Genomic DNA, 25,474 nt, shown 5'->3' on the forward strand with positions numbered 1-25,474 from the left:
CCTGGGTCCTGTGGGACCCCAGCTCGACGCATTTCCACAGCACATGCAGGGAGCGGGGAGGGTAGACCCTGAGGCTGCTCAGAGGCAGAGCTGGGTGACTAGAGCCAGCATGCCACACTGCCCTGCTGTCACGCAGCCAGGACTGGTGGAGAGGGCTGAGGGAGTAGACCAGCTGCAGACAAGGCCCTCAGAGCTCTCAGCTGGTGAACCTGCACTCTGGCTGAGGAGATTCTGAGCCACATTCCTACCCAAGGCCTCCTCTCTTCCCGGTGTCTGTGGCGGAAGGGGCCAGAACCATACCAGGTGCCCCCAAAAGCGGAGGGTGGGGAGCAGGAGCAGGGAGGGGGCTGCAGCAGGCCACATCCCCGACATAAGATGCCCAAGGACCCTTGCCCGCACCGCCCTCAGCCAGCCCACCCCCACCCCCACTCAAGTGGTTTTGAAAGAACCACCGAATTCACGGGTAACTGTGAAGAGACTCAGTGTGCTTCGCCAACCCAGTGCCATTGTATGGCCCAAAGAAGCAGGTCGGGGGAAATGGAGATACCCAGGGTGCAAGGGGAGGGCTGAGGAATGACCTAGAACGTGTCCAGCAGGGAGGCGAGAAGGCCTGCAGGGAGCCAGCCTATGGAACAGCTGGCTCCCCCTGGGTGAGTGGAGTCTGATCACAGGGTGAGGTTGCTCTTCAGGTGTCTTCAGGGAAGACTGGAGGACAGCATTCCCATGGGGGGGGGTTGGGTGGAGCATGATGCTGAGATGCACCTACGACGGAGGAAAACCAGAGAATGGGGCCAGCCACTCGCCCCTCCCTGGACAAGATAAAGATGTGTGTACAGAGCTGTGTGTGGCAAGGCAGGCCTCTGCTAAGACACCACCTGGAGGCCAGCCGAGCGAGGAGCCCGGCCCTCGGAACCCTGACCCAGTCTCACTCCTTGCAGACCTCACCGGGAGATCCCAAGGCAGTTGTTCAAGGAGAAGAGTAGAGAAGGGAAGGAGGGCATGGTGGCCCAGGGCATGCTGGCATTAGACTGGTCTGGAAAAGCATCGGAATTGAACCACTGTCTTTTCCCTTGTAATAAACAAGAAAGTCTGTATCTTAAAGTATTTTTTTGCTCTGCAGGTTTTGAGTAGATTGTTCTGGCATGTGTCCCAGAGCCAAACTTTGAGATCCTCTCTTTGCCTGTTGTATGCAAGGCGTGCACTTGCATAAGTACCTCCATGCAAGTATTTCACGTTCACACTATCTGGCGTATTACATGGGTCTTTATGATCTGAAGATCTGCAAACGTGTCTTTTTGTTTTTCTTTATACCCTTCCCTCTTATTTTATTTTGCTGTCGTTCTTTCTTTCTGGAAGCCTTATTAGATAGATATTGTACCTCTTGGATTGAGCCTCTCTGTCTTTATTCTCCTGTTTTAATCTTTCTGAACGAATGCCTTTGACTTTTTATTTCATCTTCTGACTTGTCTACTTTACCCATCATATCTTTAGCCTCATAAAAACTCTTTGTTGTTCTTGACTCTTCCTACTAACCTGCCAGTAAACCTACTGGGTTTATGGATGTATGCTCTCAAACATTCTGGGAACTTTTTTTTAAAGAAGTTCTTCTTCAGTCTCTAAATGATCTCTGTTTCCTCTAGACTCAGTTCTCTAATTTTGTTGTGCATCTTGGTCTGGCTTTTTCACGGTGTAAGTTTAAAAAAAGGAGGGGGGGCACCTGGGTGCCTCTGTCAGTTAAGCATTCTACTCTCGATTTCAGCTCAGGTCATGCTTTTGTGGTTTGTGAGTTCAAGCCCCGCGCTGGGCTCTGTGCTGACAGCTCAGAGGCTGGAACCTGCTTTGAATTCTCTGTCTCCCTCTATCTCTGCCCATTCCCCGCTCGTGCTCTCTTGCTCTCAAAAAATAAATAAACATTTTAAAAAAGAAAAAAAAAAGAAAGTCTGGCCGTCTTTAGCTGTGCTTTCATGTTTTGAAACGAAGGATGAGGTCACTTACTGTAGAACTTATGTTGGTTTCTCTCTCTGTGGAACAGTTCTGTTCCCCATTAGAGTTTTCCCCTAAACTAAAGGGCTGAAGGACCTCTGCATTTGTCATCTGGCTCAGATTGTGGGGCACTAACAGCCCCTTGAAATGAAGAGGCACCGACACCAAGTAGGAGCCGTCCTCTGTGCTCAGCCATTCTCTGTTCCCACCTGAGCCCCACTGTGGTGCCCTTCTGTGTGGCAAAGGGGGCAATGGCAATGCCACGGAGATGTTCTGTTAACACTGATTTGGGCTCTGATTAGGGTTACTTAGGAAGTCTCCCTAGTTGTCCAAATATGGGTCAGGGAGAGAAGCTAAAGGTTAAAAGAGAGGAGGAAGACACGGGGAAGTTAAGCATAATAATTCATGGAAGGAAGTGGTGGACGTAATGAGCATGTATATTATAGAAATACACTAGGTCGCTAGGATGATCAACCAGAAATGAATCAAAATGACTATCTGTAGAAAATGGGGATGGGGTAAAATGGGCCCACTCCTCTGAATATATATTTCATACAGTTTTTTTTTAAGCTCTTTGTTTTGAAATGTGATATGCATCCATACAAATGCGTAAGTCATAGGATACAACAAGCGAATCATTGCGAAGGGGCCTCGCCCGTGTAGCCACCTCCCCGGTTCAGACATACATCACTATCAGCACGGCAGAAGCCCCTTCTCGCTGCCTACAACCACAACACCCTCTCTTCTCCCCACTCTCCTGACTTAATGCCACAGATTAGCTTTGCTCATTTCCAAACCTGAAATTAACTAGAACCGTCAGTATGTATTCTTCTCTGCCTGGCATCTTCCACTGTTCAATGTGTGAGATTCATCCACGGTGTGGAGAAATAGCCGTAGTTCTTTTCCCGGCTGTATGAACAGATCACATTCCTTTATCCACCCTCCAGCTGATGGACTTAAGTTTCTCCCTGTTTAGGAGTTACTGGAAGTAATGTTGTCAGGAGCCCTCGAGCACAATCTTGTCCATGTGCCTGAGTGTGGCAGAGGCGCGTCTAAGAGAGTAGCGATCCCATAGGCACATGTCTGGCTTTCACAGACACTACCAGACAGGCTTCCAAAGAACTTGTCCCAATTTATATTCCTATCAGCAGAGAGTCAGAATGACATCCCCATCGTTACCAAGATTTGGCATTTTCAGTATTAAAAAATTTTAACCATTCTTATTAGGTGATATCTCACTGTGGTTTTAATTCATTTCCCTACTGTCAACTAAGTTGAGCGCCTTTTCCTACATTTACTGATCAATTTAGGTTTTTTAAGAGCCTAATAGGGGCGCCTAGGTGGCTTAGTCGGTTAAGCGTCCGACTTCGGCTCAGGTCATGATCTCGCGGTTCGTGGGTTCAAGCCCTGCATTGGGTCCTGTGCAGGCAGCTCAGAGCCTGGAGCCTGTTTCGGAGTCTGTGTCTCCCTCTCTCTCTGCCCCTCCCCCGCTCATGTTCTGTCTCTCTCTGTTTCAAAAATAAATAAAAACTATAAAAAAAATTTTTTTTTAAAAGAGCCTGATAAAATCTCTTGTGCATTGTTCTACCAGGCTGTTTAATTATTTTTAAAACTTTTTTTAATGTTTGTTTATTTTTGAGGCAGACAGAGTGTGAGTAGGGGAGTGGCAGAGAGAGGGAGACACAGAATCCAAAGCAGGCTCCAGGCTCTGAGCTGTCAGCACAGAGCCCAACACGGGGCTCAAACTCACAGACCACAAAATCATGACCAGAGCTGAAGTCGGACGCCTAACTGACTGAGACACCCAGGTGCCCTAGGCTGTTTAATTATTTATTATTATCAGTTTGTCAGAATTCATATATTTCAGATATGAGTTCTTTGTTACGTATGTTTTATGAATATTTTCCCCAATAGATTAACAGGGCCTTTAATGAACCAGTTTTTAATGGTAATGTTTAATGCTATTTATCTTTCCCATTGCAGTTAGTGCTTTTCATCCTTTTTAAAGAAATCTCCTCTTACGCTGAGAAATATGGAGATATATATAGAATATATCTCTATTATATTCCATAGGTTTTATTATTTCGCCTTTCATATCTAGATCTGAAGCCTATTTAAGATCTAAGACATCCACAAATATGATGTTTGCATATAAAATAGATGCACTTAGGTAGAGACAGAAAAAGGATTTGACAGAATTCCACTGACCCACTTATGATAAAAACTCTCAACACAGAGGTCATCGCAGGAATGAACCTCAAAATAATAAAACACATATATGACAAGCCCACAGCTAACATCATCCTCACCAGTGAAAAATTAAGAGCTTTTCCCCTAAGATCAGGAACAAGACAAGGATGGCCGCTCTCACCACTTTTAGTGAACACAGATTTACAAGTCTTAGCAGAGCAGTTAGGCAAGAAAAAGAAATAAAAGGCATCCAGATTGGAAGGAAGAAGTAAAACGGTCACTATTTGCAGATGATGTGATATTATATATAGAAAGCTCTTAAGGCTCCACCAGAAAAATGTTAGAATTAATGAACAAATTGAGTAAACTTGCAGGATACAAAATCAATATCCCCAAATGAGCTGCATTTCTGTACACTAGCAATAAACTATCAGAAAGAGGAATTAAGAAAACTACCCCATTAACAATTAAATTAAAAAAAAGGAAACACCTAGGGATAAATTTAACCGAGGAGATGAAAGACATGTACATTGAAAATTATAAGACATAGATGAAAGAAATTGAAGATGATATAAATAAATGGAAAGATACTCTGTGTTTATGGATCAGAAGGGTTAATATTGTTAAAATGTCCATGCTCCCCAAAGCTATCTACAGTTTCAATGCAATTCCTATCAAAATTCCAATGGCATTTTTCACAGAAATAGAAAAAAATTCTAGTTTTTAAAGACTTATTTTTAGAAGGAGAGAGAGCATGAGTGGGGGAGAGAGGCAGAGAGAGAAAGAGAGAGAGAATCCCAAGCTCGACATGGGGCTCGATCCCACAAGTCTGGGATCATGACCTGAGCCAAAATCAAGAGTCAGATGCTTACCCAACCAAGCCACCCAGGTGCCCTGAGACAAAAGCAATTCTAAAATTTGTATGGGAACCAAAAAAGATACCAAAGAGCCAACACAATCTTGAGGAGGAACAAGCTGGAGGCATCACGTTCCCTGATTCCAAACTATATTACAAACTATAGTAATCAAAACAGTATGGTATTGGCATAAAAACAAACACATAGATGAATGGAACAAAATAAAAGCCCAGAAATAAACTGACACATATATGGTCCTTTAATTTACAGCAGAGAAGCCAAGACTCTGCAGTAAGGAGAGACAGTTTCTTCAGTAAATGCCGTTGGGAAAACTGGATGGCCACGTGAAAAAGAATGAAACTAGACTACTATCTTAGAGTATACACAAAAATCAACTAAACTTGTGAAAGATTTGAACATAAGGCCTGAAACCATAAAATTCCTAGAAGAAAACATAGGCAGTGAGATCCCTGACACTTGTCTTGGTGATGATTCCTTCTTGGATTTGATGCCAAAAGCAAAAATAAACATGTGAGACTACATCAAGGTAAAAAAGCTTCTGCACAGCAAAAGAGACTGTCAACAAAATGAAAAAGGCAACCTACAAAATAGGAGACAATATTTATAAAGTATCTATCTTACAAGGGGTTAATATCCAAAATATATAAGGACTGCAAAACAACTCAACAGCAAAAATAAATAATCCAACTAAAAAATGGGCAGAGGACCTGAAACAACATGTTTCCCAAGAAGACATCCAGATGGCCAACAGGTTCAGGAAATAATGCTCAACATCACTCATCATTAGGGAAATGCAAGTCAAAAACACAATAAGGTATCACTCCACACCTGTTCAGCTGTTAGAGTGGCTTGAGTCAAGACTAAGAAATAACAAGGTTGGCGAAGATGTGGAGAAAAGGGACCTCTCAGGCATTGTTGGTGGGTATGTAAATTGGTGCGGCCATCATGTAAAACACTCTGCAGTGTCCTCAGAGAATTTAAACATCCAACTACCTTATGGTTCAGCAATTCTACTTTGGGTATTTGTCTGAAGGAAACACGAACACTAACTCAAGAAGATATCTATACCCCCATGTTCACTTCACTGCCCATGAAGTGTCCATCAATGGATGAATGGATAAAGAATATGTGGTATATACATTCAATGGGATATTATTCAGCCATGAAAAGGGAACTTGTTCCATTCACAGCATGGATGGACCTGGAGGGCATTGAGATAGCAGGCAGAGAAAGACAAATACTCTGATCTCATTTCTACGTGGAATCTTAAAAAACAACAACAACTAAAAAAGCAAAACCTCATAGATACAGAGAACAGATTGGTGGTTGCCAGAGGCAGGGGGTAGAGGGCAGGTAAAATGAGTGAAGGGGCACCTGGGTGGCTGCCAGTTAAACGTCCAACTCTTTTTTTTTTTAATTTTATTTTTTATTTATTTCTAGGAGAGAGAGAGAGACAGTGTGAGCAGGGGAGGGTCAGAGAGAGAGGGAGACACAGACTCTGAAATAGGCTCCAGGCTCTGAGCTGGCAGTCAGCGCAGAGCCCGATGCGGGGCTCGAACCCACGAACCACGAGATCATGACCTAAGCGAAAGTCGGACGCTTAACCGACTAAGCCACCCAGGCGCCCCAACTCTTTTTTTTTTTAATGTTTTATGTATTTTTGAGAGAGAAACAGAGTGTGAGTGGGGGAGGGGCAGAGAGAGAGGGAGACGCAGAATCTGAAGCAAGAGCCAGGCTCTGAGCTGTCAGCACAGAGCCCAGTGCGGGGCTTGAACCCACGAATCATGAGATCATGACCTGAGCTTAAGGTGGACGCCTAACCGACTGAGCCACCCAGGTGCCCCAAATGTCCAACTCTTGATCTCGGTTCAGGTCATGATCTCACAGTTTGTGGGACAGAGCCCTGCATCAGGCTTTGTGCTGACAGTGTGGAGCCTTCTTGGGATTCTCTCTCTTTCTCTCTCTCCCTTTGCCCCTCATCCCTGCTCATGTGCACATGCTCTCTCTCTCAAAAATAAATACATAAATTTAAAAAAATACCGATGCAATTTTTTTGCTAGAATAATTGTATCTGGTGTCATTTCCCCCTCCCCACCACAGTACACTTAGAGTTCATTTTTTTAAAAATGAGTAAAGGGGGTCAAAAGGTACAAACCTCTGGTTATAAGATACATAAGTTCTGGGGGATCTAATGTCAAGCATGAAAACTATAGTCCATAATGCAGTATTATATATTTGAAAGTTGTTAGGAGAATAGATCTTAAAATTTCTTTTCACAAGAAAAAAATCTTGTAGCAATGTGTGGTGATGATATTAATTAGACCATGGTGGTGATCATTTCACAATTTATACATGCATCACATCATCATATATACCTGAAACTAATATAATGATATATGTCAATGATATCTCAGTGAAACAAATTACATTGTAAAAGGAGGGTATTAAGCTTCATTCCCCCACCCCACCCCCAATTTGGATATTTGACTGACCTGACACCACTTGTTTAAAAAATTCTCTTTCCCCTCCACTTCACAGGACCACCTTCACAATGAGTCAAGCATCCATCCATCGATAAGTTCGATTCTGGACTCTGACTCTCTGTTCTGTTCTAATGATACATTTGTCAACCCTTGCATCAAAATTCGTTCTTTTTAACGACTGTACTTTTGGGAGCACTGAATGCTTTGCTCATCTTCTTCAGTTGTTCTTGACTGCTCCTGGCCCAGTGCATGTCTATGTGAACATTAGAATCAACCTGTCAATATCCTCAAGATATCTGGCTGGGTCTGAGCTTCCTCTGGAGGGCACTCATGTTCTCTTACAGGTCAGTATGGAGAAAACTGAGCTCTTTACAATAGTGAGCCTGCCTATCTATTGGCATGGCATATCCCTTCATTGATTTAGTCTTTTATAACTTCTGTGCATGTGTTTTACAGTATTCTGGTCCAGATCTTGGACATATTTTGCTAAAGTTATTCCCAGGTGTTTGCTATTTTTTATTCTTTTATTATATCATAAGTGGAACTAGTTTTCAAATTTTCATTTTTTGCTGTTAGAATATATAAATTCAATTGATATATATATATACATATATATACACATATATATAGACATTATATCCAGAAAATTACTTAACAATGGTAATGATTTATTTGTAGATTCTTTTGGGTTTTCTATGTACACAAGCATATCATCTTCAAGTGAGAGTTTGATTTCTTCCCTTTTGATCCTTATACTTTATTTTCCTCTTGCCTTATGTCACTGGCTGGGACCTCTATTATAATGATGAGTAGAGGTAGTGACAGCAATTATTCTTGACTCATTCTCAGGTCTAGAGGAAATCTTTTCAACATTTCACCATTGTATATGATGTTTGTTATAGCTTTATTTCCTGGTAAGTATCCTTTATCACATTAAGAACATTTTCTTCCATTCCTGGTTCAGTAAGACATTTGATCACAAATGGATATTGATTTTTGTCAAATACTTTTTCTGGATCAATTGAGATGATTCTGTAAGTTTTTCTCCCATATTCTATTAATGGGGCAAATTACCATGATTGATTTTCATACGTTAAACCATGCATTTCCAGAAGAAGCCGAAATTCATTGCCATATGCTGCTTTTTATAAGCAGTACTGGATTTGATTTGCTAATATTTTGTTTGGGATTTTGCATCTATATTCATGGGAGAGACTGGCCTGTAATTTTGATGTCCATCTCAGATTTTGGTACTAATTTGAGCAGGTCTCATAAAATTAGTTGGAAACATGTTCCTTCTCTTTTCATTCTGTGAGAGTTTGCATATGATTGGCATTATTCTTCGTTAACAGTTAGGAAGAATTCTCTGGTGAGGCTATCGAGTCCTGGAGTTCACTTTGAAGGAAGGGTTTTAAGCGTAAATTCAGTATCTTTAGATGATAGACTATTCGGATTTTCCTTTTTTTTCCTCAGACTTTATGTTTTGTCAAAGAATTTATAAGTTTCATCTAAATTAACCAATTTATCAACACAATGATGTTCAAAATACCTCCTCATTATCTTATTATCTTTTTAAAGTAACATTTGTAATGGCGTCCCTTTTAGATTTCTGATCTTAGTAAATGTGTATTTTCTTCTTTTATTTTTTCAACTAGCATTGCCAGGGGCATTCCAATTCTAATCTACATTTCCAAAGAAGCAAATTTGGGTTTTGCTGATTTTTCTCTGCTACTGTTTTCCATTTCAACAATCCTGCTCTTACATTGATAATTTCCTTCCTTTCTATTTTTGCTGAGTTTAATTAGCTGTTCTTTTCCCAAATTTCTTGAGATAGACATTTCCATGATTGGACTCTTAGGCCCTTTTTTCTAATGAATGTGTAAATAAGGTTATAAATATCAACCGAATCATTATGTTAGCTACATCCACAAGTTTTGATATGTCGTATTGTCAATATCATTTTGTTAAAAAATATAGTCTAATTTCTACTATTGTTTCTTTTTTGAACCACAGATTATTGATGAGCATGCTGTTTCGTTTTCAAACGCTCATAATTTTTCTTTTTTTTTTCTTTTTTTTTTTTTTAATGTTTTATTTATTTCTAGGAGAGAGAGAGACAGCGTGAGCCGGGGAGGGTCAGAGAGAGAGGGAGACACAGACTCTGAAACAGGCTCCAGGCTCTGAGCTGGCAGTCAGCACAGAGCCCGACGCGGGGCTCAAACCCACGAACCGCGAGATCATGACCTAAGCGAAAGTCGGACGCTTAACCGACTAAGTCACCCAGGCTCCCCGAAACGCTCATAATTTATCAAGTTCTCTTTCTTTTCCAGTGTGGTCAGAGGTCAGGGGACATATTCTGTATAATTTCAGTCTTCTGTATTTTGTTGAGATTTCCCTATGGCCCTGCATAGTCTGCTTTGGTATTTTTTTTTTTAATGTTTATTTACTTGAGAGAGAGAGAGAGAGAGAGAGCGCCAGAGTGTGAGCAGGAGAGGGGCAGAGAGAGAGGGGGACACAGAATCAGAAGCAGGTTCCAGGCTCCGAGCTGTCAGCACAGAGCCCAACTCAGGGCTCAAACTCACAAATTGAGCTGAAGTTGGACACTTAACAGACTGAGCCAGCCAGGTGCCCCTGCTTTGGTATGGTTTTATGTTGCACTAATCAAGAGTGTGTATTCCTGTTGTCTGGCATAGTATTCTAGAAATTACTTAGGCCAACTTTCTTTATTCAAGTCTTCTGTATCTTTACCCCTGTTCTTATCTATTGTTCTATCAATTACTGAAAAGAATTTGTTAAAACAAGTATAATTGTAGGCCTTGTCAATTTCTCCTTTTAGATCTGTCACTTTTATATAGTTTGAATTGTTAAGCAAAATTCCTTAACTTCTAAAAGTGGAAAACTTTTCAAAAACAATTTTTTTTAATGGGAGGAAGCAAACAACTCTGGGACCCCGCCTTGGATTCTGTCCGTTCTTTGGATGCCAGCTCCAGGCTCTGCCCATTTCACCACCTCTGACTTTTGCTGTCCCACCAGGAGAGAGTCCAGTTACCTGGGGGAAATGGCAGAGGCCGTGATGGTTTTCGATGAGCCTGAGGGTCACCAGCACTTATGCCACCCCTCAGCGGTCAAGGGGGCCTTAGCCTCTCCCCGCCTGACACCCTTCCCAGCCAGGACCATGGCTGGCTCATGCCCAGCCTCCCTCCTTTCTGTGACCCTGCACACGTGAGGCTCACCTTGCATGCCCGAGGGCCCGAAGTCCTGCCGTGTGAGGAAGATGGCGTGATCATGGTACTCATCGTGACCCGTGTCTGGCTTCTGCTGAAGATAAGCCCAGCGGCAGACGTTTTCCAGGCTCTGAGAGGGGTTCCCAATCTCAATGAGGCTCATGGACTGCAGGGGTGGGAGAGACGGAAGGGAGGGGAAGAGAGGGCTTAGCGTCTGGTGGACCAAATGGGAGCTGAGCAGGCTGTTAGTGCTCACAGAAGCCCTCTGTTGGGGACCTGGTCCAGGTGACACCGAGCCCAGCTCCTCCTGGGGACCCACCTCCCAACTTGGCTCCATTCTTCTGAGTGGAGGGAAGGCTCCTCGGTCACACACACCTGCGAGAGTTTTCACACAAAACCACTGCCTGGTTTTCAGGTGAGTTGTGGAGGCAAAACTCTGAGGCCGTCAGAGGCCTCACACGGTCCATTCCGTCTATGCCATTGCTAGGGGTCCCTGTGGGTGTCTTAGGCACTTACTCTGTGCGGGCCCTGGGCAGGAGCAAATGCACTGTGGACCTCATGCTGAAGAGCTCACAGTGCTGGCAGGGTCCGGGGCGGGGGTGGGGGGTNCCAGAGCAGGGGAAGGGAACCCTATGCATTCCCTGTCTGAAGGTATCACAGAAAACAACACACACACAGAGCAGAGGAGAGAAATTGCAGAGATCTAGCAAAGGAGCCACATAAAGAGCAGAGGCAGAGCGCAGAGCGATCATTCCCTCAGGGACCATGGAGCAGAAGCTGCCGGGAAAGCATGCCCCATTTGGGATCATGGCACACACCAGAGAGCGTCGTGGCAGAGAGAGCCGGGAGCCTTGAAGCCCGCTCTGCACCGTGGCGTTGGTATTCGCTCTCTGGTTCGGTCCTCACAACCACCCCGAGAGGCAGGAAGCTGAGGCTCAGAGAGGTCAAGTAATTTGTCCTTAGTCACATGGCTAGGAAGCCTAAAACCAAAGCCCATATTCAACCCCCTGTCCTAAACCACCGTCCCAAGCAAAACATGCACTGTGCTGTCCCCAAAGCAAGGCTCCTACATGCAACATGCTTCCCTTTTTTCTCTGCTGTCCTCACACCAGGCAGTGAGTATGTAAGCTCCTCTCACCTTAAACTCCCACCACAGAATGGTTCTGTCCAACCAGAGTCCTTAGCATGTACTTCTCTCTCTCTCTCTTGAATATTTACTTTCATTTTTGAGAGAGAGAGATTGAGAGTGGCGGAGGGGCTGAGAGAGAGAGAGACAGAGGATCTGAAGCAGCCTCTGTGCTGACAGCAGAGAGCCTGATGTGGGTTTCGAGCCCACAAACTGTGAGATCATGACTTGAGGCGAAGTTGGACTCTTAATCAACTGAGCCACACAGACCCCCCCTTTTTTTTTTTATTAGAGAGAGAGAGCGCGCAAGTGCATGAATGGTGGGGAGGGGCAGAGGGGAAGAGAGAGAGAGAGAAAGAATCTTAAGCAGGCTCCACGCTGAGCTTGGAGCCCGGTATGAGGCTCAATCCCACAACCCTGGGATCATAACCTGAGCCAAAAATCAAGAGTTGGATGCTCAACCGACTTGAGCCCCGCTTCTTCTCTTTAAGGATCCATCTGTCTGTAAAGTAGAGTTCTGCATTCCTTAGTAGACATGTGTGCAGGTGGTCTATTTCTTCCTGGTCACTGTCAGGGTTATTTATCCAAGTCAGTGGCTTACAAGATGGCACACCAGTTCCCAAGTCCCAAGTGCAGAGCACCTGGGAGCTAAGTGTGCTGGTTATAAGAAGACATAATGAGTCCTGATGAAGGAAAGTCACAGACTGGAATGAGAGGTCTGGTGACCAGGACCTGCAGGACACAGGCACAGAGACGGCCAGCCCAGAGGAAGGTGCAGCAGCGGGAGGGAGGGAGAGCCCACCCTGGCCAGTGAGCTGTGAGCAAAAGTGACCTGTGTCTCTTCTTGGTCAGAGCGTTCAGTTGCCCACGTGAGACCCCGCAGAGATCTCTCCTTGCTGGCATGTAATAAGCAACAATGTCGAGATGGTGGCTGCTCTGTCACCCAGGCCCCAAGTGACAGTGACACCAGAGTCCTCTACCAACTCCCACTGAACACCCAACCAGAGCAAGAAATAAAGATCTACTGTTGCAAGCCCGCAGCATGGTCCTGGCTGTCCTGACTGACAGAGGAGGTGCAGAGAGGCTGTGGCATCTGTGTCCCATCCATCTGAGCCTGATGCCTGCAGGTCAGCCGGAGTCCTTGCCAAGCGGTAGCCACCTCCAGAAAACCTTGAGAGGTCACAGCTCTGAAGGACTTCCGGGGAGAGGATCTCCTTTCTAGAGAATGAGCTTTGGGTGGGAGGAGAAAGAAAAGACCCCCATGGGTGAATTTAATTTGGGTCCCTGTGCTTATAGCCACTGAGATTAAGATTGCCAGCCAGATCCAAATCCCAGGGAGATCACAAGGCCACGAATGACCATTTGACCCAGGATGGCCACAAAGCTGCCACTAGAATGCAACCCTGACCCCCACCCCCACCCCCCACAGCACAGTTCAGCAGCCTTGTTGGGCCACCTCCAATGGAAGGGGCTTCATTTCCTCCAGGACAGTGTCTTCCAACCCATGTGTCAGGAGGCTAATCCCCACGATTGGCTGGCCTGTCCGGGTCCTGAGGGTTCCACGGGTTGGGATAATTCTTGTCTGGTTCCCTTTGCCCCCGTGGGCTGCTGTTACATTTGCCCATACTCGTCTGACAACAGCAGCATGGTCCCCCTTTCGTAAAACATCCCCTCTGTCCATCTGAGTCTGACCCCAGGTTCAGCGGTGAGGGACTGGCTAATCCCAGCACCACGATGGTGTGGAGAACACATAACCAAAGTAGGCCAACGCACTGGAAGGGGAGTCTGGAGCTGCTGGTGCCCCCTGCCACCACGGGAGGAGACTTCACCTGGGAACGAAGCCAACACAGAGCCCGGGCTGCAGAAAGGTCAACTCCCTGTGTCCTCACACAACCACCTGGCTCACCCAGGCCTGGGGCCAGCCTGCTGTGGATCTGTTTGTCATCTGCCACTACATAAGGGGTTATTCCAAAATGTTATGGTCTGAAAAGCCTCAGACATTTATTCTCTTGTGATTTCCGTGGGTCAGAAATCCAAAAGCAACACTAGGTGGGTGCTCTGGCTCAAGGTCTCTCCAGAGATTGCTGGGCAAGCTGAGGCTGGGGCTGTGGTCTCATCTGAAGGCTCCCCTGGGGGAGGACCAGCTCCCATGTTTGCTCATGTGGCTGCTGGCAGGACCAAGGGCTACTGCCATACCACAGAGAAGTCACCTACTGCAGCTTGCTTCCTCCAGCATAAGTGACCCAAGAGGTGGCAAGATAGTGCACATCCAAGGCAGGAACCATGGTCTTTTTAAGTTTTTATTTTATTTTATTAAAAAAAATTTTAATGCTTTTATTTATTTCTGAGAGAGAGACAGCATGAGCAGGGGAGGGTCAGAGAGAGAGAGGGAGACACAGAATCTGAAGCAGGCTCCAGGCTCTGAGCTAGCTGTCAGCACAGAGCCCGACGTGGGGTTTGAACCCACAAACCGTGAGATCATGACCTGAGCTGAAATCAGACGCTTAACCGACCGAGCCAACCAGGTGCCCCTAAGTTTTTATTTTAGAGAGAGAGAGAGAGAGCGAGAGAGAGAGAGCGCACTTGCGAGTGGGGAAGAGGGACAGATGGAGAGAGGGAGACTCTTAAGCAGGCTCCATGCTCAGCACGGAACCTGATTGATGCGGGGCTGGATCCCACGACACTGGGATCATTACTTAGCCAAAATCAAGAGCTCGATGCTCCATTGACAGAGCCAGACACCCCTGGAATCTTGGTCCTGCCCATGCTTGAGGGGAAGGTACTATGCCAGGGAGTGAATACCAAGAGGTGGGGTCACCAGGGACCAGCCTAGAGGCTGCTTGTCACAGAGGTGCGTATCATTTATGTGTGTCAGGAAACTTGTCCCTTGAAAGTCAACTTGAGTTGTGTTATTGCCACATCCTACTGAGAGTCCTGAGCAATGCACTTCTCCCTTGGGGGAACCACGGGAACCTCAGTCAAGGGCAGTGGCTGGCAGATGAAAGCCAGGGGCTGGTCTCCAGGACAGCTGGTGTGCCCCCACACCAGTGGGAGAAGAGCTCTGGCCACATTTTTGAGCAAGGGTCAAAATCCAGCCAGAAAGAAACTCATTTCAGGGCCAGAAAGCAGGAAAAAAGGCCACAGGGTCAGGGACAGAATGAAAGGCAGGAGCCGGGCTTGAAAGAGGTTGAGAAAAAGCAGGTTGGGGGAAGAAAGAAAGGCCAGAGTGCTCAGGAGGCGGGCTTGTGGGAAGTGCTGAGAGAGTGTTCCAGTCCCCAAATACGTACAGGGGAAAGGCAGGCAATGTAAATCAATGAGGCAGGTTGGTTGTAAGAAAAACAAGTCCATCATTTGTTTTGACAGTTTAGAAGGCACAAGAATATACAGGAATACTTCCTCCCCATCATTAAAAAAAGTGGGGGTCGAGGGGTGCCTGGGTGGCTCAGTTGGTTGGGTGTCCAACTCTTGATTTTGGCTCAGGTCATGATCTTGCAGTTCATGAGTTTGAGCCCCGCATCAGGCTCTATACTGATAGTGTGGAGCCTGCTTGAGATTTTGCCTCTCTACCCTCCTGCTCTCTCTCTTTCTCCCCCTCTCAAAAATAAATAAACATTAACAAAAAAAAAAAAAGAAAAAGAAAATGGGGGTTTACAAGTTGTGGACTGTAGCAAAGCAGAGTCCATGCATGGTGGACAGGGTGACGGCATTCAGCGCCCGGCTACCACTGGTATGCAGAAACTGGTGCCTGGAGCTGCCACATTGGATTTCTCAGGGCCAGTCTTTAAATCTGAAATTTACAAAGTAAGTCTAGCTCATAGTAAACGTTGACTTAAATTAACATGAATTATGTGGACCAAAAAAAACCCCCCACCTCCCCCAGGTCACCAGGTTGAGAGCACTGAAGTAGAGGACCTCATGCAGACAGCCCCCTTCCAATATGTCCTTCTCAGCTGGACCTGACACTGGCACCTCCTTCCTCCCAGAGATGCCTACAGTTCAGCCCAGGCTCCCAGCCCCTCTGGCAGCCAGAGTGATTTCGCTGCTGCGGCAGGATAATTTATTGAAATATTGATTTGTGTTTTGTTCTTGCCTTGTCTTTGCCCATTTCAAGAAGGCAGCCTGCCACCTGCACTCTACAGCCCCATGGGGGTTTGTGCTGCAGGGTCCAGAGCAGGAGTTGTCTGGGATGCCCCCCTCCCCACTCAGCTTTTGGGTTCTGAGGAGACTCTCCAAGGAGAGGGGCAGAGAGAAGGGCTGGGAAGGGCTGTCCCAGGATGCAGTGGTCCTGGGGGAGGCAGATCTCAGAAACCAAGGGCCATGTGCTCTGAGTCCAGATGGGACTCAGAGATGGAGGAGAAGGGTGACATCAGCATTGGGGTGCCCAAGATGCACATCCTGTTTCTCTGACCACGTCCCAACTTTCTCTAGGTTCTGGCCCATTTATGATGGGCACAAAAGAACCCAGGACTGGGATCCTCATCCTTACTGGGTCTGGAGCATTCAGGGGTTGTGGGTACCCAGGGCCAGCCTGTGACCTGATACCAGGCCCCACACTGTGGTAGGCACAGGGTCTCTGGGTGGTTGAGGAGGGAGGGGACATGGGAGAGGGAGGGTGTGGGAAGGAGCTGGTGCTGTATCAGCAGAGTCAGGGTCACGGGGTAGGAGATGAGGAAGAGGGGTGGGGGCGGGCAGGAGGGGGAGGAGGAGGCTTCTAGCTTCAGGTGGAAGGTGGCCAGGAGGCCCACAGGGAGGCTTGAGGAGAAGTCTATGAGCTTGGGGTCCACGGTGCCTGGGGACGCAGTCAAGGGACTGCTTGCTTAGTATAAGCTTGGCAGTTTGGCTTTGAGGAGCTCTCCCAATTATCCGGGTGCAGCCCCTGGGGGATCAGCCCAAGTGCTCTGCCCACCCATGACAAAGGCTGGCCCAGGGAACCGAGTGAGGCCAGAGGGGCAGAGGCTCAAAAGGCTTGGACACGGGCGGAAGCAGGTTTTCCTGGAGAAACCCTGGAAGCAAGCTCCCATGAGCCCCTGCTTCCTGTACCTGCTAGCTTCAACCTTTCCTCCACCTGCTCCTCCCACAGCCTGAGGGACTCCTAACAGAGTCATCCAAGTAGAGGGCCCAGGAGAGGGGTCTGGGCCAGCCCAGGTGAGTCACGTGGGCTCTGGTGGCTCCTCCTGCGCAACCCCACCCCCACCTCTGCCATCCAGCCACATCTGCGCAGACCTCTGATGGGTCCCACTCTCCAAGGCACCACCACCTGTCCTGTCTTTTGCCGTAGCCCTCACGGCCCATGCGCCGTGACCCTCCTCCGAGCGAAGAGAGGAAACATCTATTTCTCCTATTTGTATCCCCTCCCAAAGTGCCAGAGAGAGGCACAGGGTCGCCTGTTTCAATTAAGAAAGATTCTCACACCTGCGTTCCAGCCAGCCCTCAAGGCCCCTGATCATCTCGGCTGCCTGCTCGTCTCTGCGGGGGTTTCTCTAGGAAAACTGTTTGTACGACTCTCCTAGTTCCCACCTGTGCTGGGATGGGGACCAGGTGTGAGCCCTGCTAGGGGGTGGCCACAGCACCAGCCGAGGACCTCACAGATGGGATGGTCGTACCCCAGAGGGAGCCGTGGACACCAGCTGTACAGAGCGAGTCGCAGCGGAGTGGTGGTCATGCCGTTTGCACCGTGGAAGGGGCATTTCTGCACCCCCAGGCTGGGTGGTAGCTCCTGGTTTACAGGGATCGTCTAATTTAAGCTGTACAATCGCCCGAAGGTATGTTTTTCGGAGATGGAACCACATCAGAGACAACCGAAGTGAACAGCCCCCAAGTCCTGCTCCACAAGAAGTATCTGTGGGTCTGGAAGCCCCTCTGCAATCGGAAGTGTTTTCTCTTCCTGGGCAGTGAGGAGCGGGAGGCGGGAAAGGAAGGGCGGAGCCCAGACGTGACCACCAGGTGGCGCTGCTGCCACAAGAACGGCTTCAAGTGTGCGCCGGCANAACCCTTCCACGCTGGGGCTGCAGCTCTGAGCCCAGGCAGGCACAGGGCAAAGGGGGACTTTGAAGGCCAGAGACAACCTCTGCGATCCCACCCTAAATACGCCAATTAAGACCTGTTCAAAAGTTCTGTTCCAATCACTGCTCTCTGACATTTCCATTGTTTGCCCTTGAATGAGCTGAATTATTTATGCTCTTGCCTCCTTCAGTCAAGAACACAGGAGGGAAACTGGACCAGTAGCCTGGAGGCTGGTCTCCTAGGAATCATAGCGCCAAGGGGCGCATATAGGGGTGCCGCCACATGTCAGAGAGCCCCACAGACCCCAAACCCATCCAGCAGCTCACCAGGGCACGGGCAGGTGACAGGTGGGGCTCACCTGGATAGCATGAGAGTCCTGGGGTAGGAGACCTACTCGTCTCTCATCTGCTTGTGTTCTTGAACAAGTTTCCTCACCGTGCTAGGCTCCCCATCCGCAGAATGGGTACAACAGTACAGAGCCAGGAGCACAGGGGCTCTGTGACTGATGATCAGCACCTACAGAAGTTCCTTGTCCTTGTTGCTGTGGTGGCAGTGATGATAAAGATGAGGTATGCTGCCAGTCCCCTGGGGAGCCAGCCCACCTTTAGGGGCTGCCTGTAGCTCCCTGTGTTCTGGGGTATCTGGCTTCACCCCACCAAAGCCTTCCCAACTGCCCCGGACAGCGTGCCCAGGGCCCAGACCTGCAGAAGGGCAGACCTTGACCTTGGCACTGCTGACATTGTGGGTCAAATACTTCTCTGTTGCAGAGGCTGTCATGTATGCTGTAGGATGCCGAACAGCATCCCAGCTTCTACCTGCTAGATGCCACAGGCATCCCTCTGGAGGGGGGCAAAATTGCCCTCTGTGGGGAACAAGGGTCATGGGGGAGCACCCGAGGGGAGCACGAGGCAAGGAGCCTGGGGCTTGCACTCCCCAGCCAGTGCCGTAACATCACGGCCCCCTCAGAGCAAAGGAGGCCGCCAGCCTCCTGGAGCCATCATCCTCACTGTCAGGTGAGGGTGGCGATGCAACTGTCCCAACACATGGCGATGCATGTGTTGTGAGGGCAAAGTGACCCAGGAGTCACCCAAGGAGCTTCAGCCAGGGCATGACCCCAAGGGGGCGCTGCGGGGGGGGGGCTGGTAACTGGCACAAATGCCCTGTTACAGCTGTCCCGTTGCTAGTATGTGCTCATCTTACTGGGGACGCTGAGGCTCAGTGATGGCAAATAACTTGCGGCAGGCCCCACAAGGATTGCCAGGGCCAGAATTAACGCCACATCCTCTGAAGCTGGGAATCTTCTCCCCCACAGCTCCAGGGTACGAGGTGGTGTGCTGTGCCCAGAGCCCATTGTGACAGGCATCTCGGATGCACAACAGGCCTGAGGATGGAAGGCGAGCCCCTGATTTTTCTGCTCGGGGCTCCCATATCATTAAGACATATTCCAGACATCTGGGAAGCTATTTCCAGAGAAAGTCAAATTGCCAGCATGGGATTCTCAGCAGGCACCTTCCCAGGCTCAGCCATGGCAGGCCCTGGACGGACAGGGTGCAGCCCAGGAGGTAACCAGGATGATGAGGTTGGGGAACAGGACCCAGACTCTGGGGAGACTGGAGACTGCCCCCAAGGTGCTCCCAATCCCCTATGCCGCCCCTCACACCCATAGGGCAGTTGAGGTCTAGCACGGGTGAGTGATGCCCACAGACATCACAGTCAGAATTCCTTAGACCTTTTGCCTCCAACGCTGAAAAATTCCTCTGTGTGCTCTGCGCTTGGTCTTGACTTGGCCTCTCATGACAAGATACCTTATGTTCTTCTCTGATTGTCCCCAAGTCTCTGATTTCCATTTGCTTTTGATTTCCATCATCCGAGGAAATATTTAAAATGAGAACAGTTCAGTAGCTCTGGTGCCTTCTCAAAAAAATCAATTGAAAAGCCAGTTGCTATGCAACCCTCAAGTGTTGCTCCTGTTCTGCTCCCTGGCTGATGGCATATTGTATAAAATAAGATAATCTCTTTTCTTCTGTCTTCCTTTCTTTTCTTTTTTTTAAGAAATGGAGGAAAAAATGTTGTTTTAGGAAAAACTTGAGATAACTCAGAAGCCTCTCCTCAGCCGGAAGATAAACAATATGTCATACGTGTAAGTGCTACTGATTTGATCCCCTCTGGAGCCTGGTGGGGACCCGGGGACAGGCTCCGGGGAGCTGGTCTGTTTCCATCACGATTTGGAATGAATAACAGGATCTGAATACCTGGGCCACTTTCTGCCCCCGCCAAGAGAACCCTCAAGAGATCTTGGGAACACAGCTCAGTCCCCTTTCCTCACAGGAGTCCCAGCTACAGTCCTCTTGGTTTCATGATGCTTAAATTCCTTCCAGGAATGGGGGCTCCCTCCTTGATAGGAACACGTGAGTTCCGTAAAGAGCAGCTCATCAGAACGCATCTGCACTGTGCAAGCAAGCCCCGTCTCCAGAAGCCTGTCCGGTGCCTGCCTGAACAAGCCGAGCCTGCTCCCTCTGACAGGAACGCTGGGCTTCTTGTTCCTCAGACCCCAGCCAGGCAGTCAGTTGCCCGGCCACTCCATCCGGGGCCACCCCCCGCCCCCCGCTCTATTTCCTTCAAGGTGCTCCCCACCCAGAAAAGACCTTGTTTCCTTGTGACTTCCTGGGGAGCTCACGCTCCGTTCATGTGACCTGCTCCTAAGACGTCCCTGCAGAGACCTGCAAACAGGGCCCTGCTCCCGGTGGCTGTGCAAAGTGGGGGCTGTGACTTCTGGACACATGCTGTCAACCGTCCACGATGAGATGAGTGCCAAAAGGGGAAACCTGTCCAGCAGTTGATGGTGTGGTTTTATGGGAACAGGATTTAATGATACAAAGCCTGGGCTGGTAGTTTTGTATATCTTGGTTTTGTTCCGTTTTCCTTTGCTAAGAATTCCTTTTAAACGTATTTTCCAGGACGACTGGTCAGCGATGGGCCCTCGGGGCTGAGGTGATCTGTGTGTCCAGCTCAGCAACCTCAGCCCTGAAGCTACTCTTCACAGATGGTCGCTTTCCTGCACTGTCAGGTGGCTCCGCGTCAGCGGGCCGTCGCTCCCAAGTCCTAGGCCGATGACCGTGCTCACTGACATCACTAGAGCCCAGAGCTAAGCTCGCTGCCCATCCCTGGACTCCAGACCTCTGTGCCCAGGGCAGCACACCCCGTTCCAGCAACGCTGGACCAACAGGTGGGGCCTGTACTCGGTCCCTTCCCGTCAGAGCATCTGAGCAGCACCAGCGGGGCCCTCCTGACCCTCCTGAGCCCCTATAGGCACGTTTGCTGTGTGTCCTCCTTCAGGAGACCGAGAGCCACACCCTGGAAGCCCTCACACTCCAGCAACCTGCCCAAGGGGGACCGAGCATCAGTCAGGCCCCAGAACCTTCTGGAATCCCCCAGGACACACTGGCCCCGCAGACGATAGCCCTCCCCAGAGACCTGCACCACAGCCTCAGGGGCCCGACCTGGGCTTCGGGGGGACAGGCAGGGTGGGGCAGAAGGTGGGCAGAGTGTGAGTGAGCTTGGCAACAGGAGGCCGGTCAGCCCAGCTGGATCCCAAGGGACCAGCACTGGGGCAGGGAGCATGCTGCCCCTCTCGGCCAGGCTGGGGGGACAGGGGACAGGCACAGCCTTCGGTGGCCTCTATTCTGGCCCCTCTGACGTCATCAGCTGCTGAGCCCTCGGCTGGGGTGCAGTGGGCGCTCTCTGGGTTTAGTTCTGAAAGCGCGCAACCTACTCCAGATTCCAGATTCTCCCTTCCAATTCCTAACTCCTTCTCAGCAGGAAGTCTCGGCGGCTGGGGTCCCCTCCTGGTTTCTGCTGTGCCAGTCCTGGTCTCCCCGAAGCTGCCCTACTGCCCACGTGAGCTCCAGCCATGCACCTTGCTGGTCGTGGCCTCCAGGCACCTCCCCATGCATCCCTGGGAAGAGCCTGACAGTGGCTCCGTGCCCCTCCCCTTGCTCCCCACTCTGTCTCTGGAAGACTCAGGGTGGAGGGGGTACCCACATGGCCCTGGCCATGAGGGAGGTGCCTGCGCTCCTGGGGGATTTGGCCTCACCTGAAGGTAAGGTGGCAGCCTGCGTTCTAGCCCAGATGGTTTGCTCAGAGGGTCCCTAGCCATGCGACTGGCAGAGCCCCTGGGCCCACCCACAGGACAGGGAAGGCGGTGACCCTGAGGGTGGAAGAACCACTCCCTCCCCAACTGTCCCCAAGCCTCCATGGAGCTGAGGTGCCAAGCGAAAGCAGGAAGTCCTTTCAGTGTCCTCCTATAGACCAGGAATAAAATGTTGGACACAGCAGAGCCCTGTGGCATGCCACTGGGGACCCTACTTGGGTAGGCTCCATTCAGCAGGATTACTTGGATTCTGCCCTTTTTAAGTACTTTTTAAAATATGTAAACTATCTTTTCATAATTAAAAAATGCACTATTATGTTTATAAAAGAGAGAGGCTTATCATGATAAATTTAAAAAATTCGGTAAAATACAAAGAGGAAAGTAAAAATCCATGGCCTACTGCCCAGAGAGAAATATTAGTCCCCTTTGATGTGTTCTTTCCAGTCCCTTCTGTACAGACATCTGTACACAAAATTAAGATCATACTGTAAGTTGGGGCGCCTGGTGGCTCAGTCGGTTAAGCATCAGACTCTTGCTTTTGGCTCAGGTCATGATCTCACGGTTCATGAGATGGAGCCCCACATGGGCTCTGTGCTGACAGCTCGGAGCCTGCTTGGGATTCTCTCCCCTCCCCCCTGCTTCTGCCCCTCTCCCCTGCTCTCTCTCGCTCTCTCTCCCTCTCAAAATACATAGAAAACATTAAAAAACAACTTAATAAATATGGTAAGTTATGTTCCATTTTCAAACAGCAAACAAAGGTAACTTTATGCTGTAACTGTTCCCCAGTGCTCTTTAACATGCTTTGAAAGTGGGGTTTACAGGGCGCCTGGGTGGCTCAGTCGGTTAAGCGTCTGACTTCGACTCAGGTCATGATCTGACCTGAGTTGGTGAGTTTGAGCCCCGCGTTGGGCTCTGTCCTAACAGCTAAGAGCCTGGAGACTGCTTCAGATTCTCTCTCTCTCTCTCTCTCTCTCTCTCTGCCCCGCCCCGGCCATGCTCTCTCTCTCAAAAATAAATGAACATTAAAAACATTTAAAAAAAATAAAGTGGGATTTATTAGCAGCCTAATATTCTACCACACAGACGTATTACAGTTTATTTACTTGGACCCCTGTTAGTGGACAGTTCAGATTTTCCCCAGTTGTTCACACTTAGAAATAAGGCCATAGCCTTTGTCTTCTTCCTAAAACTTTGTCCACAGCTCTGATAACTGCTTTGGGATAGAGTCATAGAAAGGAACAAAGGGGGGCGAACATGAGGACATTTTTTTTAAAAATTTTAAAAATTTATTTCTGAGAGAGAGGGAGACAGTGTGATCAGGGGAGGGTCAGAGAGGGAGACACAGAATCTGAAACAGGCTCCAGGCTCTGAGCTAGCTGTCAGCACAGAGTCTGACGCGGGGCTCGAACCCACGAATCACGAGATCATAACCTGAGCTGAAGTCGGACACTTAACCGACTGAGCCACCCAGGCACCCCCATGAGAACCTTTTTAAGGGCAGTGGTGAGTACTGTCACATTTCCTTCTAGAACGTTTATACTCATACAAGGGAAATGCTTCACCCACCTAAACCAGCAGTTAAATCCTTCTTTCTAATCTAAGCACAGGCAATCCTTTGAAAATGGTAAATTGTAGGGCGCCTGGGCGGCATAATCAGTTGAGCATCTGACTCTTGGTTTCAGCTCAGGTCACGATCTCACAGTTCATGGGCTCAAGCCCCGAATCAGGCTCTGTGCTGACAGCGTGGAGCCTGCTTGGGATCCTCTTTCTCTCCCTCTCTCTCTGCCCCTTCCCTGCTCGTGTTCTCTCTCTCTGTCTCTATTTCTCTCTCTCAATATAAATAAATAAACTTAAAAAAATAAAAATGGTAAATTGTATTCTTTATTTGATTAAGAGTATGGTTAAATATTTTTTCCTTCTTTTTTTTTTTTTGCCCATTTGTATTTTTCTTCTGTGACTGTTTGTACCCACTGCCAGTTCTGTTTCTCCTATGATTTGTAAGAGCTCTTCATATATTAGGATACACTGCCATATTGCCCAGTGCTTTACATGCTTGTGCTTTGTTTTGTAATTGTTTCTGGACCAAAGTTTTATATTTCAAGTATTCAAATATATCTACCTTCCTTTTCACAATTCCTTTTATTGTACTTACGCGTAGGGAGCCCTTGACAACCAATATTTTCTTCTTGATTTTTGTGGTTTAAATGGTTGAATGTTCCATTTGCCTGTATTTATCATATGTTATATTTAATGTACTATACATGCAATTTGTATTTGTCATATGTTTATTTATAGCCCTCAATAACTGCTTCACTTATATTTATCACATGTTAAGTTAAATATATGAAGTGTTTTCAGAGCTACAAAGTTTATTCGACTGATCTGTCAATGCTTACGCAAATACAATATGATTTTAATTTACAAGATGTTTGAAGTAAATCTCTCTTTATTTGCTTAGCTTTTGAGGCTTTCCCAGTCACCTTTTTTGTTTTTAATGTTTATTTATTTTGAGAGAGAGGGAGAGAGTCCCAGGCAGGCTCTGCACTGTCAGAGGCTCGATCCCATGAACCATGTGATCATGACCTGAGCTGATAATCGAGTAGGATGTTCAACCGACTGAACCACCCAGGCGCCTCTCCTAGCCAGTCTTGACTGTCTTCTAAGGCTTCCAGATTAATCTTAGAATCATTTCACCAAATTTCCTTCACCAAATTTCCTTTATTAATCTGGGAAAAATCAATATCTCTACTCTACCCAGTAGAGTAGTTCTTATCCTGTAAGAACACCATATGTCTCTGCCTTTATTTTTATTTCTCTCCTATCATTAACAGTGTGCAATTTTGGGGGCACCTGGGTGGCGCAGTTGATTAAGCCTCCGACTTTGGCTCAGGTCATGATCTCACGGTTCATGGGTCTGAGTCCCGCATCAGGTTCTCTGCACTGAGGGGGTGGAGCCTGCTTGGGATTCTCTCTCTCTCTCCCCGCCCCCTCTCTGTGCCTCCCCTTCTTGTGCTCACTCTCTTTCCCTCTCTCAAATAAACTTTAAAAACAAAACAATGGTGCAATTTACTTCCTGTATGTCCTGTATCTATCTTGTTAGCACCAGGCCAGAAATTTTATACTTTTGGTTACTTTTGTAAAGGGAACTTTTCTTTCCCTGTTACACCTACTATTAGGGCATTGTGGGTTTGCGCAGAAATTCGTGATCTTTATAGAATTACTTTATCGCTGGCCATGTCACCAGACTTCTTTAATTAACTCTAAAAGCTTTACAGAGGATCCTTCTGGGTTTTCCAGGATCATAATCATCAGCGAACAATGAACATTTCATCAGTTCTTTTCCGACATTGGCTCCATGTACCAAGACATTATCTAGAATTTCCAGAACCTCGGTAACAAAGCGACCTTCTGGTCACCACTTCTACTGTCATCACCGC

The 25,474-nt window shown here is 48.0% G+C and overlaps 1 protein-coding gene across 1 annotated transcript in view; it reads right to left on the reverse strand.

The window, feature by feature from the left end:
- Positions 1 to 25,474, reverse strand: part of ADAMTS2 (ADAM metallopeptidase with thrombospondin type 1 motif 2) — a 235,338-nt gene that overhangs the window by 42,489 nt on the left and 167,375 nt on the right. Inside the window, exon 6 of the mRNA XM_077746330.1 lies at positions 10,768 to 10,924. Within this exon, the coding sequence (XP_077602456.1) occupies positions 10,768 to 10,924 (157 nt within the window). The remainder of the gene's footprint in view (positions 1 to 10,767; positions 10,925 to 25,474) is intronic.

The sequence above is a fragment of the Crocuta crocuta genome, unplaced genomic scaffold (genome assembly GCF_008692635.1).
Source record: "Crocuta crocuta isolate KB4526 unplaced genomic scaffold, BGI_CrCroc_1.0 scaffold218, whole genome shotgun sequence".
Classification (NCBI taxonomy): domain Eukaryota; kingdom Metazoa; phylum Chordata; class Mammalia; order Carnivora; family Hyaenidae; genus Crocuta; species Crocuta crocuta.